General features: G+C 51.3%; 7 protein-coding genes across 7 annotated transcripts; 4 read left to right on the forward strand and 3 right to left on the reverse strand.

Annotated features, from left to right (window-relative positions):
• Positions 1-749: 749 nt before the first annotated feature.
• VTN77DRAFT_2304 (uncharacterized protein) lies at positions 750-2,072 on the reverse strand (the record flags this gene model as incomplete). Its single annotated transcript, XM_069418129.1, has 1 exon — positions 750-2,072. The coding sequence occupies one exon, from the start codon at positions 2,070-2,072 to the stop codon at positions 750-752; it is 1,323 nt and encodes a 440-aa protein (XP_069279202.1).
• A 920-nt stretch (positions 2,073-2,992) lies between these two features.
• On the forward strand, positions 2,993-4,967 carry VTN77DRAFT_2305 (uncharacterized protein; the record flags this gene model as incomplete). Its single annotated transcript, XM_069418130.1, has 3 exons — positions 2,993-3,141; positions 4,837-4,886; positions 4,951-4,967. 3 exons carry the CDS (start codon positions 2,993-2,995, stop codon positions 4,965-4,967), a joined length of 216 nt encoding a protein of 71 aa, XP_069279203.1.
• Positions 4,968-5,128: 161 nt separating this feature from the next.
• On the forward strand, positions 5,129-8,098 carry VTN77DRAFT_2306 (uncharacterized protein; the record flags this gene model as incomplete). Its single annotated transcript, XM_069418131.1, has 5 exons — positions 5,129-5,305; positions 5,377-5,431; positions 5,493-6,447; positions 6,504-6,872; positions 6,937-8,098. 5 exons carry the CDS (start codon positions 5,129-5,131, stop codon positions 8,096-8,098), a joined length of 2,718 nt encoding a protein of 905 aa, XP_069279204.1.
• A 458-nt stretch (positions 8,099-8,556) lies between these two features.
• On the reverse strand, positions 8,557-9,990 carry VTN77DRAFT_2307 (uncharacterized protein; the record flags this gene model as incomplete). The annotated part of the gene is made up of 3 exons (XM_069418132.1): positions 8,557-8,559; positions 8,644-9,916; positions 9,974-9,990. 3 exons carry the CDS (start codon positions 9,988-9,990, stop codon positions 8,557-8,559), a joined length of 1,293 nt encoding a protein of 430 aa, XP_069279205.1.
• A 640-nt stretch (positions 9,991-10,630) lies between these two features.
• Positions 10,631-11,101, forward strand: VTN77DRAFT_2308 (uncharacterized protein; the record flags this gene model as incomplete). Its single annotated transcript, XM_069418133.1, has 1 exon — positions 10,631-11,101. One exon carries the CDS (start codon positions 10,631-10,633, stop codon positions 11,099-11,101), a length of 471 nt encoding a protein of 156 aa, XP_069279206.1.
• Positions 11,102-12,043: 942 nt separating this feature from the next.
• On the forward strand, positions 12,044-13,482 carry VTN77DRAFT_2309 (uncharacterized protein; the record flags this gene model as incomplete). Its single annotated transcript, XM_069418134.1, has 3 exons — positions 12,044-12,164; positions 12,259-12,782; positions 12,871-13,482. The coding sequence occupies 3 exons, from the start codon at positions 12,044-12,046 to the stop codon at positions 13,480-13,482; spliced, it is 1,257 nt and encodes a 418-aa protein (XP_069279207.1).
• A 133-nt stretch (positions 13,483-13,615) lies between these two features.
• Positions 13,616-14,090, reverse strand: VTN77DRAFT_2310 (uncharacterized protein; the record flags this gene model as incomplete). The annotated part of the gene is made up of 2 exons (XM_069418136.1): positions 13,616-13,718; positions 13,780-14,090. The coding sequence occupies 2 exons, from the start codon at positions 14,088-14,090 to the stop codon at positions 13,616-13,618; spliced, it is 414 nt and encodes a 137-aa protein (XP_069279208.1).
• Between the last annotated feature and the right edge of the window lie 165 nt (positions 14,091-14,255).

The following is a 14,255-nucleotide window of genomic DNA, read 5'->3' on the forward strand; positions in this document are numbered from 1 at the left end:
AAATTGAAGAGCCAAAGTTTTAAAAATAATTATAGACATCCTCCATTGGAGGATAAAGCAAGGTGAATTTAATAATATGAGGCGGCGCACTATCATCATTCTACTACTGACAGGTAGCAGAAGTGAATTTTAACACACAGCACTACTCTCATATCACTACATATTCTTTCCTCAAGGCATAAACCTTTGCCTATCCTCTGTAAGGCCTATGGTAGATAGCATGAATACATACTTACCTGTATACTGCTCAGACTTATTCCTATTGTGTGGGTGGAATAGAACTAATCGTTACCTATGTAGAGTCTAGAAGACATGGTAAATACCTAGTTATCTGAAAATAATCGTGGATCCATACGGAAAATCCGTCTGAAGGACGGAAGAAATGGTCACGAAATGTTTTGTGCCAAGTGCGAATTCATTTCACTAATCGTCGAGCGATTGAATAATTGCAGAGAAAGATCCGTGCCCAATGAAACTAATTATGAACTAACGATCTGCCCTCGCTTCAGAAATCAAATCGAACCGTGTAAACGCTGATATTGCCATTGCCGTGACCATTGCCCACTCAAACGCCTCGCTCGCTATCTCATGTCACATGTTGCAGATCCGAATCAAATTATGAAAACATGCCAGAGAAAAAAAAAAAGAAAACACATGGTGAAGTGGTGCATATATACAGTACAATCGTCGAAGAGAAAAAAAAAAGAGACCGAAAATTACATCGACGAAACTCGGCCATGACGTCCAGTTCAGGCGCACTCGATCGAAATCCCAATCCATCGTTGAGGAATGGCGGTCTCCTCCTCATCGCCGTAGGCACTCGAGACCAACCGCGCTGGCTTGCGTGGAGGCAGCCAGACCTTGGCCCGGCTCGGAATGTCATCCCGCAATTTGCCGCTGCGCCGCATGTTCATCTCCAGGACCACCACGCGGAGGAAGTCACTGTTCTCGCGCGGCTCGCGCTGACGGGACGTGGGAATCTCTGGATCAAACAAGCACAGCTGTTGATCACGTCCACTAGCAGCGCCCGTGCAGAAACGGCTCCGTCTGCGGCCGCCTGCAGACCCAGATCGATGATACGTCTGCATCTGGATCGACACCGGGCAGCTGCGAGGGTCCAACGGAGATTCGTGATAAACGTGCATCTCGGCCGGCGACAGGGTGATCGGCGGGTTGAGATAGCGTCGAAGAGCAGGTGAAGGAGTTCCACTCATGGGAAGAGGGCGCCGGTCATCTGTTAATTCGGGAGTGATCGAGAACAGAGAACGCGTGAGAAAATCTTCCGGTTGGACCGATGGCGTCGCAAAGTTCGACACCATCTGTGCGGCTGACTTGAGAGCTCGTAACGAAGCGGTGAGATTCGACTTGAACGTCGACCCCAATCGAGGAAAGGTGCGAGACGGGCTTGACGGCTTCGAAGAGACGACGGATTTCGATGGCGTGAAAAAAGATTCAAACGAGTCGGGCTCTTCTGTCTCCAAAAGGGGATGATCTGACGCGCAATCCACCGGGGGAGAGAGCTGCTTTCTCCTATCCGAGAGCCTCCTCGGACTTGGGGTAGTGGGCGTGGCCGGACTGGAGGGGGTAAACGAGCCTAATTCATGATCCAATGATGGCACCGAATCGGGTGACATGGATCGGACAGAGAGTGGCGCTTCCGATTCCAGCTCGCTTGCCAGTATGGATTTCTCATCATCTAAAGGACCGAGGAGAAAATCCAAGGGAGAGTTCCCGGAACTGTCCAAGGCCGGAGAGTCTCGTGGCTCGATGCCCTCCATAAGAAGGCGGCTAAAATCTTCTACATGATTCCCAGGAGGCTTGCGAGAATTCCGGATCGTCGAGCTTTTGCGGGGAGGGATCGCTGTCACCTCGAGCAGCGTTGCGACGGAGGTGGGCACATTGCGAGGGGGTGTTTTGGCGGACGACGGTCGGCGGATCGGAGGTGACTCCCTCCGAGCATCTCGACCTCTATTTCTCGTGTCCAAATTGACTGGCGTCCGTCTTGGGGATCGTTTTGGCGGGATCACGACGGGGTTAGTATGGGTGATCACCGAAGGATCCCCCACTGCCATGCTGGCAGGCCGGAGGGGCGAGACATCGTGACGAGGCGGTGACTGGACGCGATTCCTAGGACGGTAAGAGGCTTGGGGCGCCGGTTGTTCCTTTTCATTCCGGTATGCTGTCTTTTTGAATGGCGCTGAAGAGAAAAGAAAGGTCCTGGGCAGCATCATGGTTCATACTTGGGCCAAGCCTGAAGTCTCCCGAGGAGGCGCTTTGATCGAGGGTCTGAGCGAGGAACATAGAGAAGGGTGGAAGGATGAGATGACGAGCCTCCCTGGAGGGAGTCCGATGGTCGACGATAATAATAAAAGCGCCAGTCACAGCGTGGTATTCCTGTAGGGCAGGGACCACAACAATCTCGAGGCCAAGAATAGGATAGGATATCGGGGATCTGATCGGATATTGCAGGCACGCGACTGAGCGGCGGGAGCGGAGTCAGTCTGGGGAAGTCGCAAAGGACAGTGGAGAGTCGAAACGATCTCGAGCTCTGCCAAAGAGGAGGATAAGAGCAGGACAGCTGACGAAGGAGGGGAGGTTGGGAGGTACAAATGATTTGGGCAGAATCGGGAGATAAGGAGTGATCTGTGCCGGTGCGCCGCGGAGGCGTAACAGAACGTCAGAACAGCAATGCAAAGGGACTTAGGTAATAATGATGATTTAGTTACTATCTTCCTCGTTGGGGCTGATCTTGTCCGTGCCATGGGTCCAGATCATGCCATCCCTAATTGGTCGACGAGAATATTGTGTCTCCAGTCAGGGCATGATGACCAGTCCAAAAGCAGCCAAAGCCGTCCCAGGAATTCCTTCCGATCTCCAATGATTAATGACAGGGGGCCTCCGATAACCTTGCATGCGAGTGTCTCTGCTGCTTTTCCGGCTTGGCCCTGTACGGAGTATGCACCCCACTGCCGCTTTGCACCGGCCACGCAGAATGTTCGTCCAGTGGAGCCTGGAAGCGTTCGACACGCGGTGTCCCAGTGTCACGATGCACTACTCACCGGGCTACACATGGCTGCTGAACTTTCCCATTCACCCCACATCCGTTGTTTCCCGACACAACCCGAACAGGAAGCTCATCCCGTGTGCTGTAACCCGAAATTCTTAAATTATTGCTAATAGTGTTATGAATGTGAAACAAGCAGAAAGAAAGGGCAGACCAAATGTAATAGAATATCACCCTCTGTCTCTATTTTTTTTGGGGAAGTTTGACTTTTTTGAGGACACCTTTTTTGTGTTTGTTAAGGCCCCCAGACCCCCCAACAGTACTCCGTACCTCTCATCTTCCCGCCTTTTCCTGGACCACGTAGTGCGCATAGCTGCCCAACTCTTTTTTGGACTTTGGACTGGCTGTGCTGTCGGCTCGTGACCTGCCCTCTGAGGAATCTTGGCGAGAAAACCTGTCATGTGACCGACTTTCTAGCACGTGTTATATCACGTGTTACTACATCCTAATTAGGAAGGAGTAAATACATTTACATTCCAGAATGAGAGTGGTTCATATACAGAGTACTTCAGACAGGATGATTGCAGATAATGCCATCCTATTATCTGTGGATTTACATATAATACATGGACTTGATCTTCTTGAGCCACGCCCACTTGGTGACACTACTATCAAAAGCGTACTCGGAGAAGCTCTGATGTCCTTTCGAATCCCGTTTAAGAGAAGACCAGTCTTTCCTCATGGACATAGTAATACGTCATTGTATCTCCGTCTTGGAGGAGACGTCAAGTCCACGGTATATCATGAGGCGACGCATGCGAAGATAGTGGTCATCCAACTCTTGCCAATCCATGATGACTGCATAAGTCCTACTACTATCCCCTGGCTCCACGTGCCATAATGTTGTCTAGCATCAGTAGTGTCATCATGTCATGTGGTTCGGTGTTTTTGTGTGTACGTAGGTATGTATCTATACAGAAGAAGTTGGCATATGTATCGAAGCCAGTGACATGATTATATATATTGTGTATGTATGCACAGTACCCAAGATAGATTTAGTAACTCCTTCCAATGGAAAGCAAGCAGAGCCCCAAGGTCAGCAGAATTCTGGAAGCACCTGAGCCAGAGGACTAACCTCCGGGTTCAGACGGTAACATCATTCCATCTGCCAAGAGATGAATGAACGCGTGATCTATCAACCGCGCAGACGAGCCACGTGGGAAGCGGGACGGCAGCAACCCTAAGTGGCAGGCCGAGGAGGTACCTGTACTGTACGGAGTACTCCGTACATAACAAACCATTATATGACTGTAATAATACCCACGTTTGTCGTAGAAAACTTGTCGTAACTCCTTGAATCACAGTATCACTGTTAGTGAACCAAGTCCAGTAACTGGTGTCTTGACCTGAGTCTCGACAATTGATGCCTCAGGCGACAAGAGGATCCAGATCTATCATGACTCCTCCAAAAATGCCCAAACAATCGAGGGTTTCGATTTCCGGACTATTACTATCGTATCTGCAGAAATATATCTTAGTATCAAAGTTTCGCTCAGTCAGTACCTCCCATTGTACGGAATAATACCGTATGAACCCCTCCTCTCCACCCTGGTGCTCGCTTAGTCAGCGATTCCGCCCAGCTTCTCTGCGCGAGATCGCGCATCTCAGATAGGATCCAGCCAATCATTGTTATTATTATCATTCAATCGGTTATCTTTTAATCACCCCGGCGTCGACCTCCCCTTCCTCCTTGATATTAGCCTTCCTGTCCCCGCCAGCCTTTGAAATCGTGGGGCTGTCATTGGGAGTCTGGAGGTGGAACTGTGGATAAGATCGTGGGGTCGCAACTTCCGTCCAACGATTAGCAAGCAGCACCAGCTAGGTAAGTCATAGCTCCGAGTATCATTCTTTGCTAGTGTTAGATCTGACGAAGATGCATCTTTCAGGACTCCATTTCAATTGAATGAGCGACCGTCTTGCCTGACGAACCCGTGGCGAACTCGTCGCCACTCGGACCATGCGCACTCGGTTTCTGCAGTCGTCGGATGATGGCACCGCGCAGTGACTAGGGAAACATTCACATTGAGCTTTGTCCTTCGTGTTGCCCAGGATTAGTTTGCGGATATGGTGGACGAATGGGACAAGGCACGCAACGGGGACAACAGCCCGGAGCCTGTGCGCTCGGGCAGTGAGCAGGCCCCGCTGGGCAAAGGCAAGGGAAAGGGCAAAGAAGATGGTCCAGCAGTCAAAAGACACTGTGTCAGCTCGGCCTGCATCGCATGCCGCAGGAGGAAATCAAAGGTGAATCCCAACTGTATCCTCCTGGCCGATAGTCGCTATCGTCCCGCTAAATAATTCTCTTTTACTCGCAGTGTGATGGAAACCTGCCTAGCTGTGCGGCCTGTTCCTCGGTCTACCACACGCCCTGTATTTCGATCCCCAGTCCTGTCCGTCGGACCACTGGACCTTGAGCTTACTCTCGTTATAGGTGTATATGATCCCAACTCGGACCACCGACGTAAGGGAGTCTACAAGAAGGACATTGATAACCTGCGAACGCGAAACACGACTCTGCAGACCCTCATTCACGCGATACTAAACTATGACGAGGATGATGCGTTCGAATTGGTGCGCCAGATACGGTCCTGCGACAACTTGGAGGATGTGGCAGAGTCCATCACTGCCCGGGAGAGAGGTCTGACGACCGTTCAGGATCACCCGGAGCCAACCGTAGAAGAAGGTCCAGAGGCGGATCAGTTCGAGGCCGAATTGGCGGGCAAGATGAGCGAGTTGATGCTGGATGGTTCCGTCAAGCTCATTGGTGGCACGTCAAACCTCATCTTCCTTCCCCCCGAATCCGAATTGGATGACTCGAATACGTTCGCGAATAATGCCGGGACCGAGCGTGCTTCGAACTTTTCTGTAGCTCAGTGGACCAGAGTCACGGATGACGAGAAATTGGTTGGGCATCTGATGACGATGTATTTCACATGGCATTATGCCTACTTTACAACGCTTTCGAAAAACCTCTTTTATCGAGACTACGTCCGTGGCCGCTCCAGCCAGTACTGTTCCTCGTTGTTGGTCAACGCCATGTTGGCTCTGGGCTGCCACTTCAGTTCCTGGAAAGGTGCGCGGGAAAATCCCGACGACTCGGCGACGGCAGGGGACCACTTTTTCAAGGAGGCAAAGAGGTTGATCCTCGAACATGATGAACACGAGAAAGCCAAGCTCTGCACCGTCCAAGCTCTTGCTCTCATGTCCGTTCGAGAGGCCGGATGTGGCCGAGAGGGCAAAGGATGGGTGTACAGCGGCATGAGCTTTCGCATGGCTTACGACTTGGGGTTGAATGTCGACGTCACGATGATTGGTGCAAACAAGCTCACCGAGGAAGAAATTGATGCAAGGAGGGTGACCTTCTGGGGTTGCTTTCTCTTCGACAAGTCCGTGAAAACCGAAAGTCGAAGTGTGTTGGGCGCATGCTGATTGACCCTTGCAGGTGCTGGTCGAACTACCTTGGTCGTCAACCACAGTTGTCGTCATCCAATATCACTGTGCCGAAGTTCGAAGTGTTCCCCACGGAAGACGCAGAACTGTGGTCGCCTTATACGGACTCTGGCGTGGTCCAGGAACATGCACAACCGGCGCGGACTAGAGCAGTCGCGCTGCAAATTTCGAAGTTATGTGAGATCAGCAATGATCTCCTAGCCTTCTTCTATCATCCGACGCCCGCGGAGAGGCAGCCTTCCCGGCAGGCGGAGTTAAAGAAACTGAGCGATGTCCACACCAGGCTCGAAGCTTGGAAGAAAGGTCTCCCGGCAGAAATGGAACCGAAGGAAGGGCAACTTCCACCTGTACTTCTCATGCAGTATGTCTCTCTCTCTCTCTTTTTGTTCAATTGAAACGGTGCATATGTGCTGACATCGGGTTAGTATGTTCTATCAACTCTTGTTCATCCATCTGTATCGCCCTTTTCTAAAGTACACCAAGTCGACATCACCGCTCCCACCGCATGTTTCACCTCGAAGACTATGCACACAAGCCGCCTCGGCTATATCTAAGCTCCTCCGACTATATAAACGCTCCTACGGCCTCCGTCAAATTTGCAACATCGCAGTGTATATTGTTCACTCTGCCTGTACGATTCACCTCCTGAACCTGCCAGACAGAAATGCCAAGAGAGACCTCATCCACGGCCTCCGGAACCTCGAGGAGATTGCGGAAGGCTGGCTTTGTGCTCGTCGGACCCTTCGCATCTTGGATATTTCTGCGAGCAAATGGCATATTGACCTGCCCCGTGAAGCGGTAGCTGTCTTCGAGCGAGCATATGCGAAATGGGGATCGTGGGGCGCGTGGGATCATGGCTCATCGCCCGCTACTTCGGAAGAATCTCCAACGATGGGGAAGTCTAGCCTTCGGTCGACCACCAATGCCGGCGATTCGACAGTGGGAGACTTTTCTACTTCCATGCAGCAGCAGCAGGAACAGCCTGAATCTCAGCCACCTGCAAGCAGAGTTCCTTTCGCACCTACAGCACCACCGTTCCATCCCCCTCTCTTCTCCAACATATCTCATTTATATTCCGCAGGACCAGATCGTTCCTTCGGCAACTATGCTCAGCAGCCTCCCCAAACTTCTCCGCCAGAACCAGGCTACCTTCGTCCAGGGCCACAGACCACCTTTCCTCAATCTACTGCTCTACAGCAGTCACAACAACAAGACGTGTGGAGTGTAGGCCAAGATATCCCTTGCAACAATTCCAACAGCAGCAATAATAGTCCAGCGGCTGTGACGGGTACGCCTCCGATGCCGATTTTCAACAGCGTTGCGGACAACGTGATCGAAGAAAGTCAAGACTGGTGGCTACGAGACCAAAGTGCGCTCGCCCTTGGCCTGGAAAATTGGGGAGAGGGCTGGGTAGGGAATCTTTTCGACATGGGGATCGATGAGATGCCCCCGCCGCAGCCACGAGACGGAATCAGTTCACGCATGCCACCGCCGGGGACGATAACGGCCGATCTACAGATCCCAGGAGGGTCTACAACCACTAACCCTGTATACGGTTACTCACACACTCTCGACTCTGGTTATTGATTGTGTACAGTACTGTATATGGACTTTTTTGAGCAGAATTATTGTATATGGGATATGGGACGGTTTTAAAAAGAGTCTGGGGAGTCGACTGGTATATATATTATGTGTTCTTTGGGAGTGATTTCGCAACCGAATACCCCATTTTGTTTTTTCTTTCCTGTGATCATCTACTACCATGTGATCTTATGAATATGAAGGATATGAAACAAAACACAACATAAAAGGCATCTATCTGTATATCTGTACTGTGTTCATGGACGACCAAACCATACCATTTTGTAGTAATTTAGGGGTTGTCTACTTATGAAGGACATCCTCATATTTTTTTTGAAGCCATTATTTTTTTTTCCTATTTTTCTTTCCTATACTGCACGTAGGTAAAAAACATGATAGAACGAAAACAAAAAGGAAAAAAAAAGAAAAGAGAAATCGAGGTTAGGCAAAGTCGTCAAGTGGTATCACTGTTAATAGTAGACCAGTCAGTAAGGAGAACTGAAAGAGCAGAATAGGTGGCATATACAAGGATAGAGACGGGGTTGACATACCAGAAAATAATCGGCAACCGGCTTCTTCGCCGGCATACCTCTCGTATCCTGAGCCGCGGCTTCAAAAACCCGGTATCGCCGCCCCGGCCCGATGATCTGCTTGTTACCCAGCCTGTCATGCCGTATTACGCCGTTACTCCGTCCGTAATCGCCGTTGCTGCGCGCGATCGTGCCCCCGTTGCTGGCGTCTTCGCCCAGTTCGAGGATGGCGGCCACGTTGCCGCATCGGTAGCAGTAGTTCGGGGCTGACCAGACGGTCACGATCCCGCCGTCGAACATCTCTTTGTACCCCTCCATGACGAGCTGGTGCGCTCGTGCGATGAGGGAGAGGTCGTTCTTGTAGTTGAAGTGCTTTACGATATCACCGCCAAATAGGAACCCTGCGCCGCGAGGACTCAACCCCCACCCTTCAATCTCGTCAGGGTCAGACCACAGAAGATCGCACATGGCCCCTTCGTGAGGCACTTCTTGCTTCCTGTCTATGAGCCGGATCTTATCGACGCTGTCAACCAGGGGAGACAGCCCCCCGTGAACGCAGAGAACGGCCCCGGCGGTCGTGGTCGACAGGCTTCCCGAACTGTTGCCTGAAGCCCCTGTCCCGGCTGGTCCAGGTCTTGCCGGTGTCTCGCTTCGGGGCGCCGAAATATCTCGGGGTGGAGAAATGTCTCGCGTATCGTTCGAGGCCTCAGGCGAAGGCCGCTGCCTCCTTCGGTATGTAGTCATGGTGACCTCTCCCTTCGCGTTCAAAACCTCTGTTTCTAGCTCCGCATCGTCGATGGGCATCGAGGACTGGGAGGTCGCCGTAGGCACCAGCTCGGAGCTCGCTCCAAGCACCAAAGCCCCTAGCGCCAGATAGTCGAACACCTCACAGCAGTATCGCCACACGTTGGCGCTCCCATATTTGCGGATACATTCGTCGTAGAAGCCATACACCGTCGTGATCTGTCTGGATTCATGATTTCCCCGTATCAAGGTGATACGATCCGGGTAGCGCACTTTGAGGCACAGGAGCAGGAGGAACGACTCAAGCGAATAGAAGCCCCGGTCAACGAAGTCGCCCATGAAGAGATAGTTGGTGTCAGGGACGTCGCCGCCAACCCGGAAGAGTTCCATCAAGTCATGGAACTGGCCGTGAATATCACCGCATATCGTGACCGGAGCATTTACGGAGACCACGTTTCCTTCTTCGATCAGAAGCTCTCGTGCCTTGTAGCAGAGCTCGCGAACCTGGGCTTCGGGGATCGGTCGGCAAGCCCGCAGCTGCGCGATGGCTCTAAATCCACATCGTTAGTCTCCAATATTGAAAATTCGGCGATTACGACACCCATACTTGTCCAAGTCACTCATGATGCCACGATGCCGCGCAGGCGCCGACCGGAGTGATGTGTTGGATTATGAATTAATTTAACTCAGGGCTGCGGGGAACAGAGAAGCTGCTCACTGCTGCTGCGCTCGCGCAGCCAAAATGAAGAAAAAGGCGAATCCCCCTTTATCTGTGTAACAAGTACAGCTTCATCTTCAGATTTGAATCCCGTGAACGCGACGAACAAAAAGAAGAAAAACGTTCTGGTTTTCGAGATGCCGAGTTCGGTGGCGCGACAAGAGAGCGAGAGCTGCAGCGAAGGTGTTAAGGCAGTTGACGCAGGACGGCCAATGGGCGGCACGATAGATAAGATCCCGTCCCCACACGGTCCCCTAAAATCAGGTGATCGCCAACTTCCGCACCGCCGGATCAAGGCGAGGACAAAGTCCCACGACGAACATCACGGAGGACTTGGCACCAACTCGCGTCCAATTGGACGCCATGTCCTTCATTTGACGATTGATTACGGTCCGTATGTCAATGGTATGCATGTGTGGACTCCTTCCTACTGACAATGGTTGGCATTTGCTCACAATGGACGCTGCAGGCTCTACGGCAGATGTTCTTTTCATGACACTCGAAAAGGCCGATTTATAGTGCAGTTGTCCTCCCATTGCCGCCGATATGCCTCATTATCTCCACCCTCGCTCGCGGTCGACGAGCTCTCTTTTCGCTGCGACTCTGCTCGCCTCGTTTGTCATTGTCGGCTTACCCCATATCTTCCCGTGCCCCGCTCCCCGCCGTACTCTAGCCGACTCAGACATGGCCATGACGGTCGACGGGCAACAAGTTCAGAGGCCTAGAAGGAAGAAGAGGAAAGCGATTGATGCGCCTGACCAACTCTCATCCACAGATAGCAGCAGCAGCATCGCAAGAGGCCTGCCACAAGCGACGGATGAAGAGGTCTCGACATTCCTCCAGATGGAGGAGGAGGCGGAGACGATGGCCAAGATGGGAAGAGAGTGCCCGGTACCCAAGCCTGGTGGTATAGTTGGCCAGTTTCTCGGTTTCGCGACAAAACCCGGTAGAGAGCCCCGCGAGGGGAGGGATGGCGCACCACGTACCGATATTCCCGGTCGAGGGGACGGGAGCTGAGAGGAGATAGGATCAGAAAGTGGGTTGTGATTATTCAAGTGCGGAGGTACTATTGATTGTCTATCTGTCTTGTTGGTTTGTTCTGAGGCTCATTGATAGCCTCTGTACATCATGTCCTGTGAAAGGTTACATGTAAAATATACCAGAATTGCAATGATTTTACGGATCACCTAGTACAAATTGCTTTGTTCTAGAATAAAAAATCCCTACATTTGGGTGCAGTATAAACCTGCGATATCCAGGACAGCGAACTCGTCGAGACATTATAGGGTGTATAGCACGCTGATCAGTATATGAGACATATGAAAAAGCTTACATCCTCACTGATTTCTCAGTTAAGGGTGCTACGAAAAACCAACTATGCTTTTGACGGGCAGGGATTTTACTAGGGGAACCCCCTCAATCGGAGGTTCGCAGAATATTATTACTCTGTAAACCTCAACGAGAGGGGATTAAACTGGGACCTGCAGCCTAGTACGAAAGGAGACGCGTCTCACGTCTCGACCTAGCTTGATTTGATGACTAGGCTAGGTCCCAGGTTCTTTGTTGTATAGTGAAAGAACACTGGTGTTTATGCTCCCTGTAGTGACGTAGGTACCTGGATGAGTATACGGTTCTCCCTCTCTGCTCTTCCTGTTCTCCACTTATCGTCCTGCAATGGCAAAAGGTCTGCTTTAACATAAGCAGAAAGAGAAATTAGATCACACATTGAGTAACAGTCTCGTTTACACAAGGTCAATTGCGAGTGTAGATAATGGATCAGTTTTATATACACTTCGTAGGAGACATACGCTAACCCGAATCCGGCAAAATAAGCTTTTCTGCCCCAGGCGCCGACCCGACCAGCCGGCGTGCAGATAACACTTAAAGTTTGGATGAGGCTGGCTGCAAGCAAGCTACATGATAAACATTTATCACAGGAATGATGCCGCGGTCGCAGCAATGGATTTATATCACCTCGTAACCGACCTTTGCAGGAATCCGAGACATACACGATGGATCGCGCCGCTGCTTCTCCTTGCGGATGCGGTTCTCTGCGGCCTGATCATCTGGAAGATCCCTTGTGAGTAGAGTACTAATAGTTCCTTACATAGTTCCTTCATACTTGTCCTTTTTTTTTCCGACACGTGCGTAAGGCTGACACTCATCCAACATAGATACGGAGATCGACTGGACGACATACATGCAGCAGGTCTCGCTCTACCATGCCGGCGAACGTGACTACACCGCCATCAAAGGGGACACGGGGCCCCTCGTCTACCCAGCTGCCCACGTCTACATATACTCCTTCCTGCACGGCGTGACGGATCAAGGCCGCGATATCGCCTTCGGCCAGGTCCTCTTTGCGGGACTCTATATCCTTACCTTGGCCACTGTCATGGCTTGCTACGTTCGCGCCCGCGCGCCGCCGTATCTGTTTCCGCTCCTGGTGCTCTCCAAGAGGCTTCATAGTGTCTATGTCTTGCGGCTGTTTAATGATGGGATTGCGGCGTTGGCTATGTGGGTGTCTATCCTGCTCTTTCAGAGAAGGAGCTTTACGGCTGCTGTCGCGGTCTGGTCGTTTGGGGTGGGCATAAAGATGTCACTGTTACTCTTGGCCCCGGCCGTGGCTGTGATAGTTGCGCTTTCTGGAGGCATTCGCGCTTCTATGCGGCTTGCATTCCTAGCAGTACTTATTCAGGTATGCTATTTTCTAGTAGATAATTTCTGCCTCGGGTCTTTTCACCGGCGCATCGAGAAATGCGTCACGTAGCTAACAGGATGAACAGGTGCTTCTCGCAATCCCTTTCCTCAGAGAAAACCCGGTTGGTTATGTCTCTCGAGCCTTCGAACTGACGCGGCAGTTTCTATTCAAATGGACGGTCAATTGGCGGTTCGTTGGCGAAGAAGTCTTTCTATCAAGACCCTTCTCCTTGGCCCTGCTGGCTGTGCACGTCTCACTGCTTGGTCTTTTCGTAGCAACGTGCTGGCTACGGCCTTCCGGGTCTAATGTCGTGGCCTTTGCCCATAACTTCCTAAAAGGACGCCAGCCAACAGTAATCCTCTCAAATCTTTTTGTGACGACGACATTGCTCACGTCCCTTGCAATCGGATTGCTCTGCGCAAGATCGCTGCATTATCAGTTCTTCGCCTATCTCTCCTGGACTACTCCTTTCCTTCTCTGGCGAGCCGGCTTCCATCTTGTGATCTTGTACGCCGTATGGGCGGTCCAAGAATGGGCTTGGAACGTCTTTCCTAGCACGACTGCCAGCTCAATCGTTGTTGTCCTCTGTCTTGCTGTTCAGGTTTTGGGTGTTTTATTGAACAAGCGGGGAGAATCCGATGGCAGCCGCTTTGAAAAGGATAAGGTCGAAAACGAAGGACATCTGAAAGCATCGTGAATAGCAAGCTTTGGCGAAGCAATTTCTGTGAATGACTGCCCAGAGACGAATGAAATTAAAGAGATTTCGTCAGTCCAGAATCCAAGCTCTGAAACGGAATGGCAGAGGTAAAGCCTTGTTGTAGGCTGACATATCACTCGTCCTCTTCATCCGATGGTGGCATTTTGCCTACTGTCGACTCTTCTTCGTCGTCGGAGTCCGATGGTAGATATGACTGTTTGACGAATTCTTTTGGCCTGAAAGCAACTCAGCCAATAATTCAAGCGAGGCTAGCAGTAGCTGCAGTGGTAAGCTTACCAGTAGGGGGCTTTGCGCCAGGCTTTTTCGTCCCTGACAACATTGACTATCTCTCCTCCGAGCTTACTCTCTCGACCTTCGACCGTCGTTGTGTCGACCACGACATACGATCCCCGCTTCATCCAAATGGTGGATCGGAACTTCGGCGGTAACAGTACCAACATTGATTCCTTGGACGGTAACTCTACGAAGTAGAGATTGTTGCCCGTTCCTCTGATGACGCGGGCGATCAGCTGCCCCTCGGGCAGCTCCTCGGGAGGAACCAGAGTCTCTTCCGCCGTGGCGAGCACTCTGCGCTTGGGAAAGCCCATTGTTCTCCGCTATAGCCTAGATCTTGTGCATGTAGTACTGTAATGGATTTGATTTGCTGAAAGGTGTTCCTGTTGGCCAGATCCTTGAGATATGCCTTGGGTGTAGCCAAAAAAAGAACAGGAAAAAAGAAATGATGTGGCGTCCGTCACTTTCACGTGGTCCGC

Source organism: Rasamsonia byssochlamydoides (assembly GCF_041956645.1).
Source record: "Rasamsonia byssochlamydoides strain NRRL 3658 unplaced genomic scaffold VTN77scaffold_18, whole genome shotgun sequence".
In the NCBI taxonomy this organism is placed as follows: Eukaryota; Fungi; Ascomycota; class Eurotiomycetes; order Eurotiales; family Trichocomaceae; genus Rasamsonia; species Rasamsonia byssochlamydoides.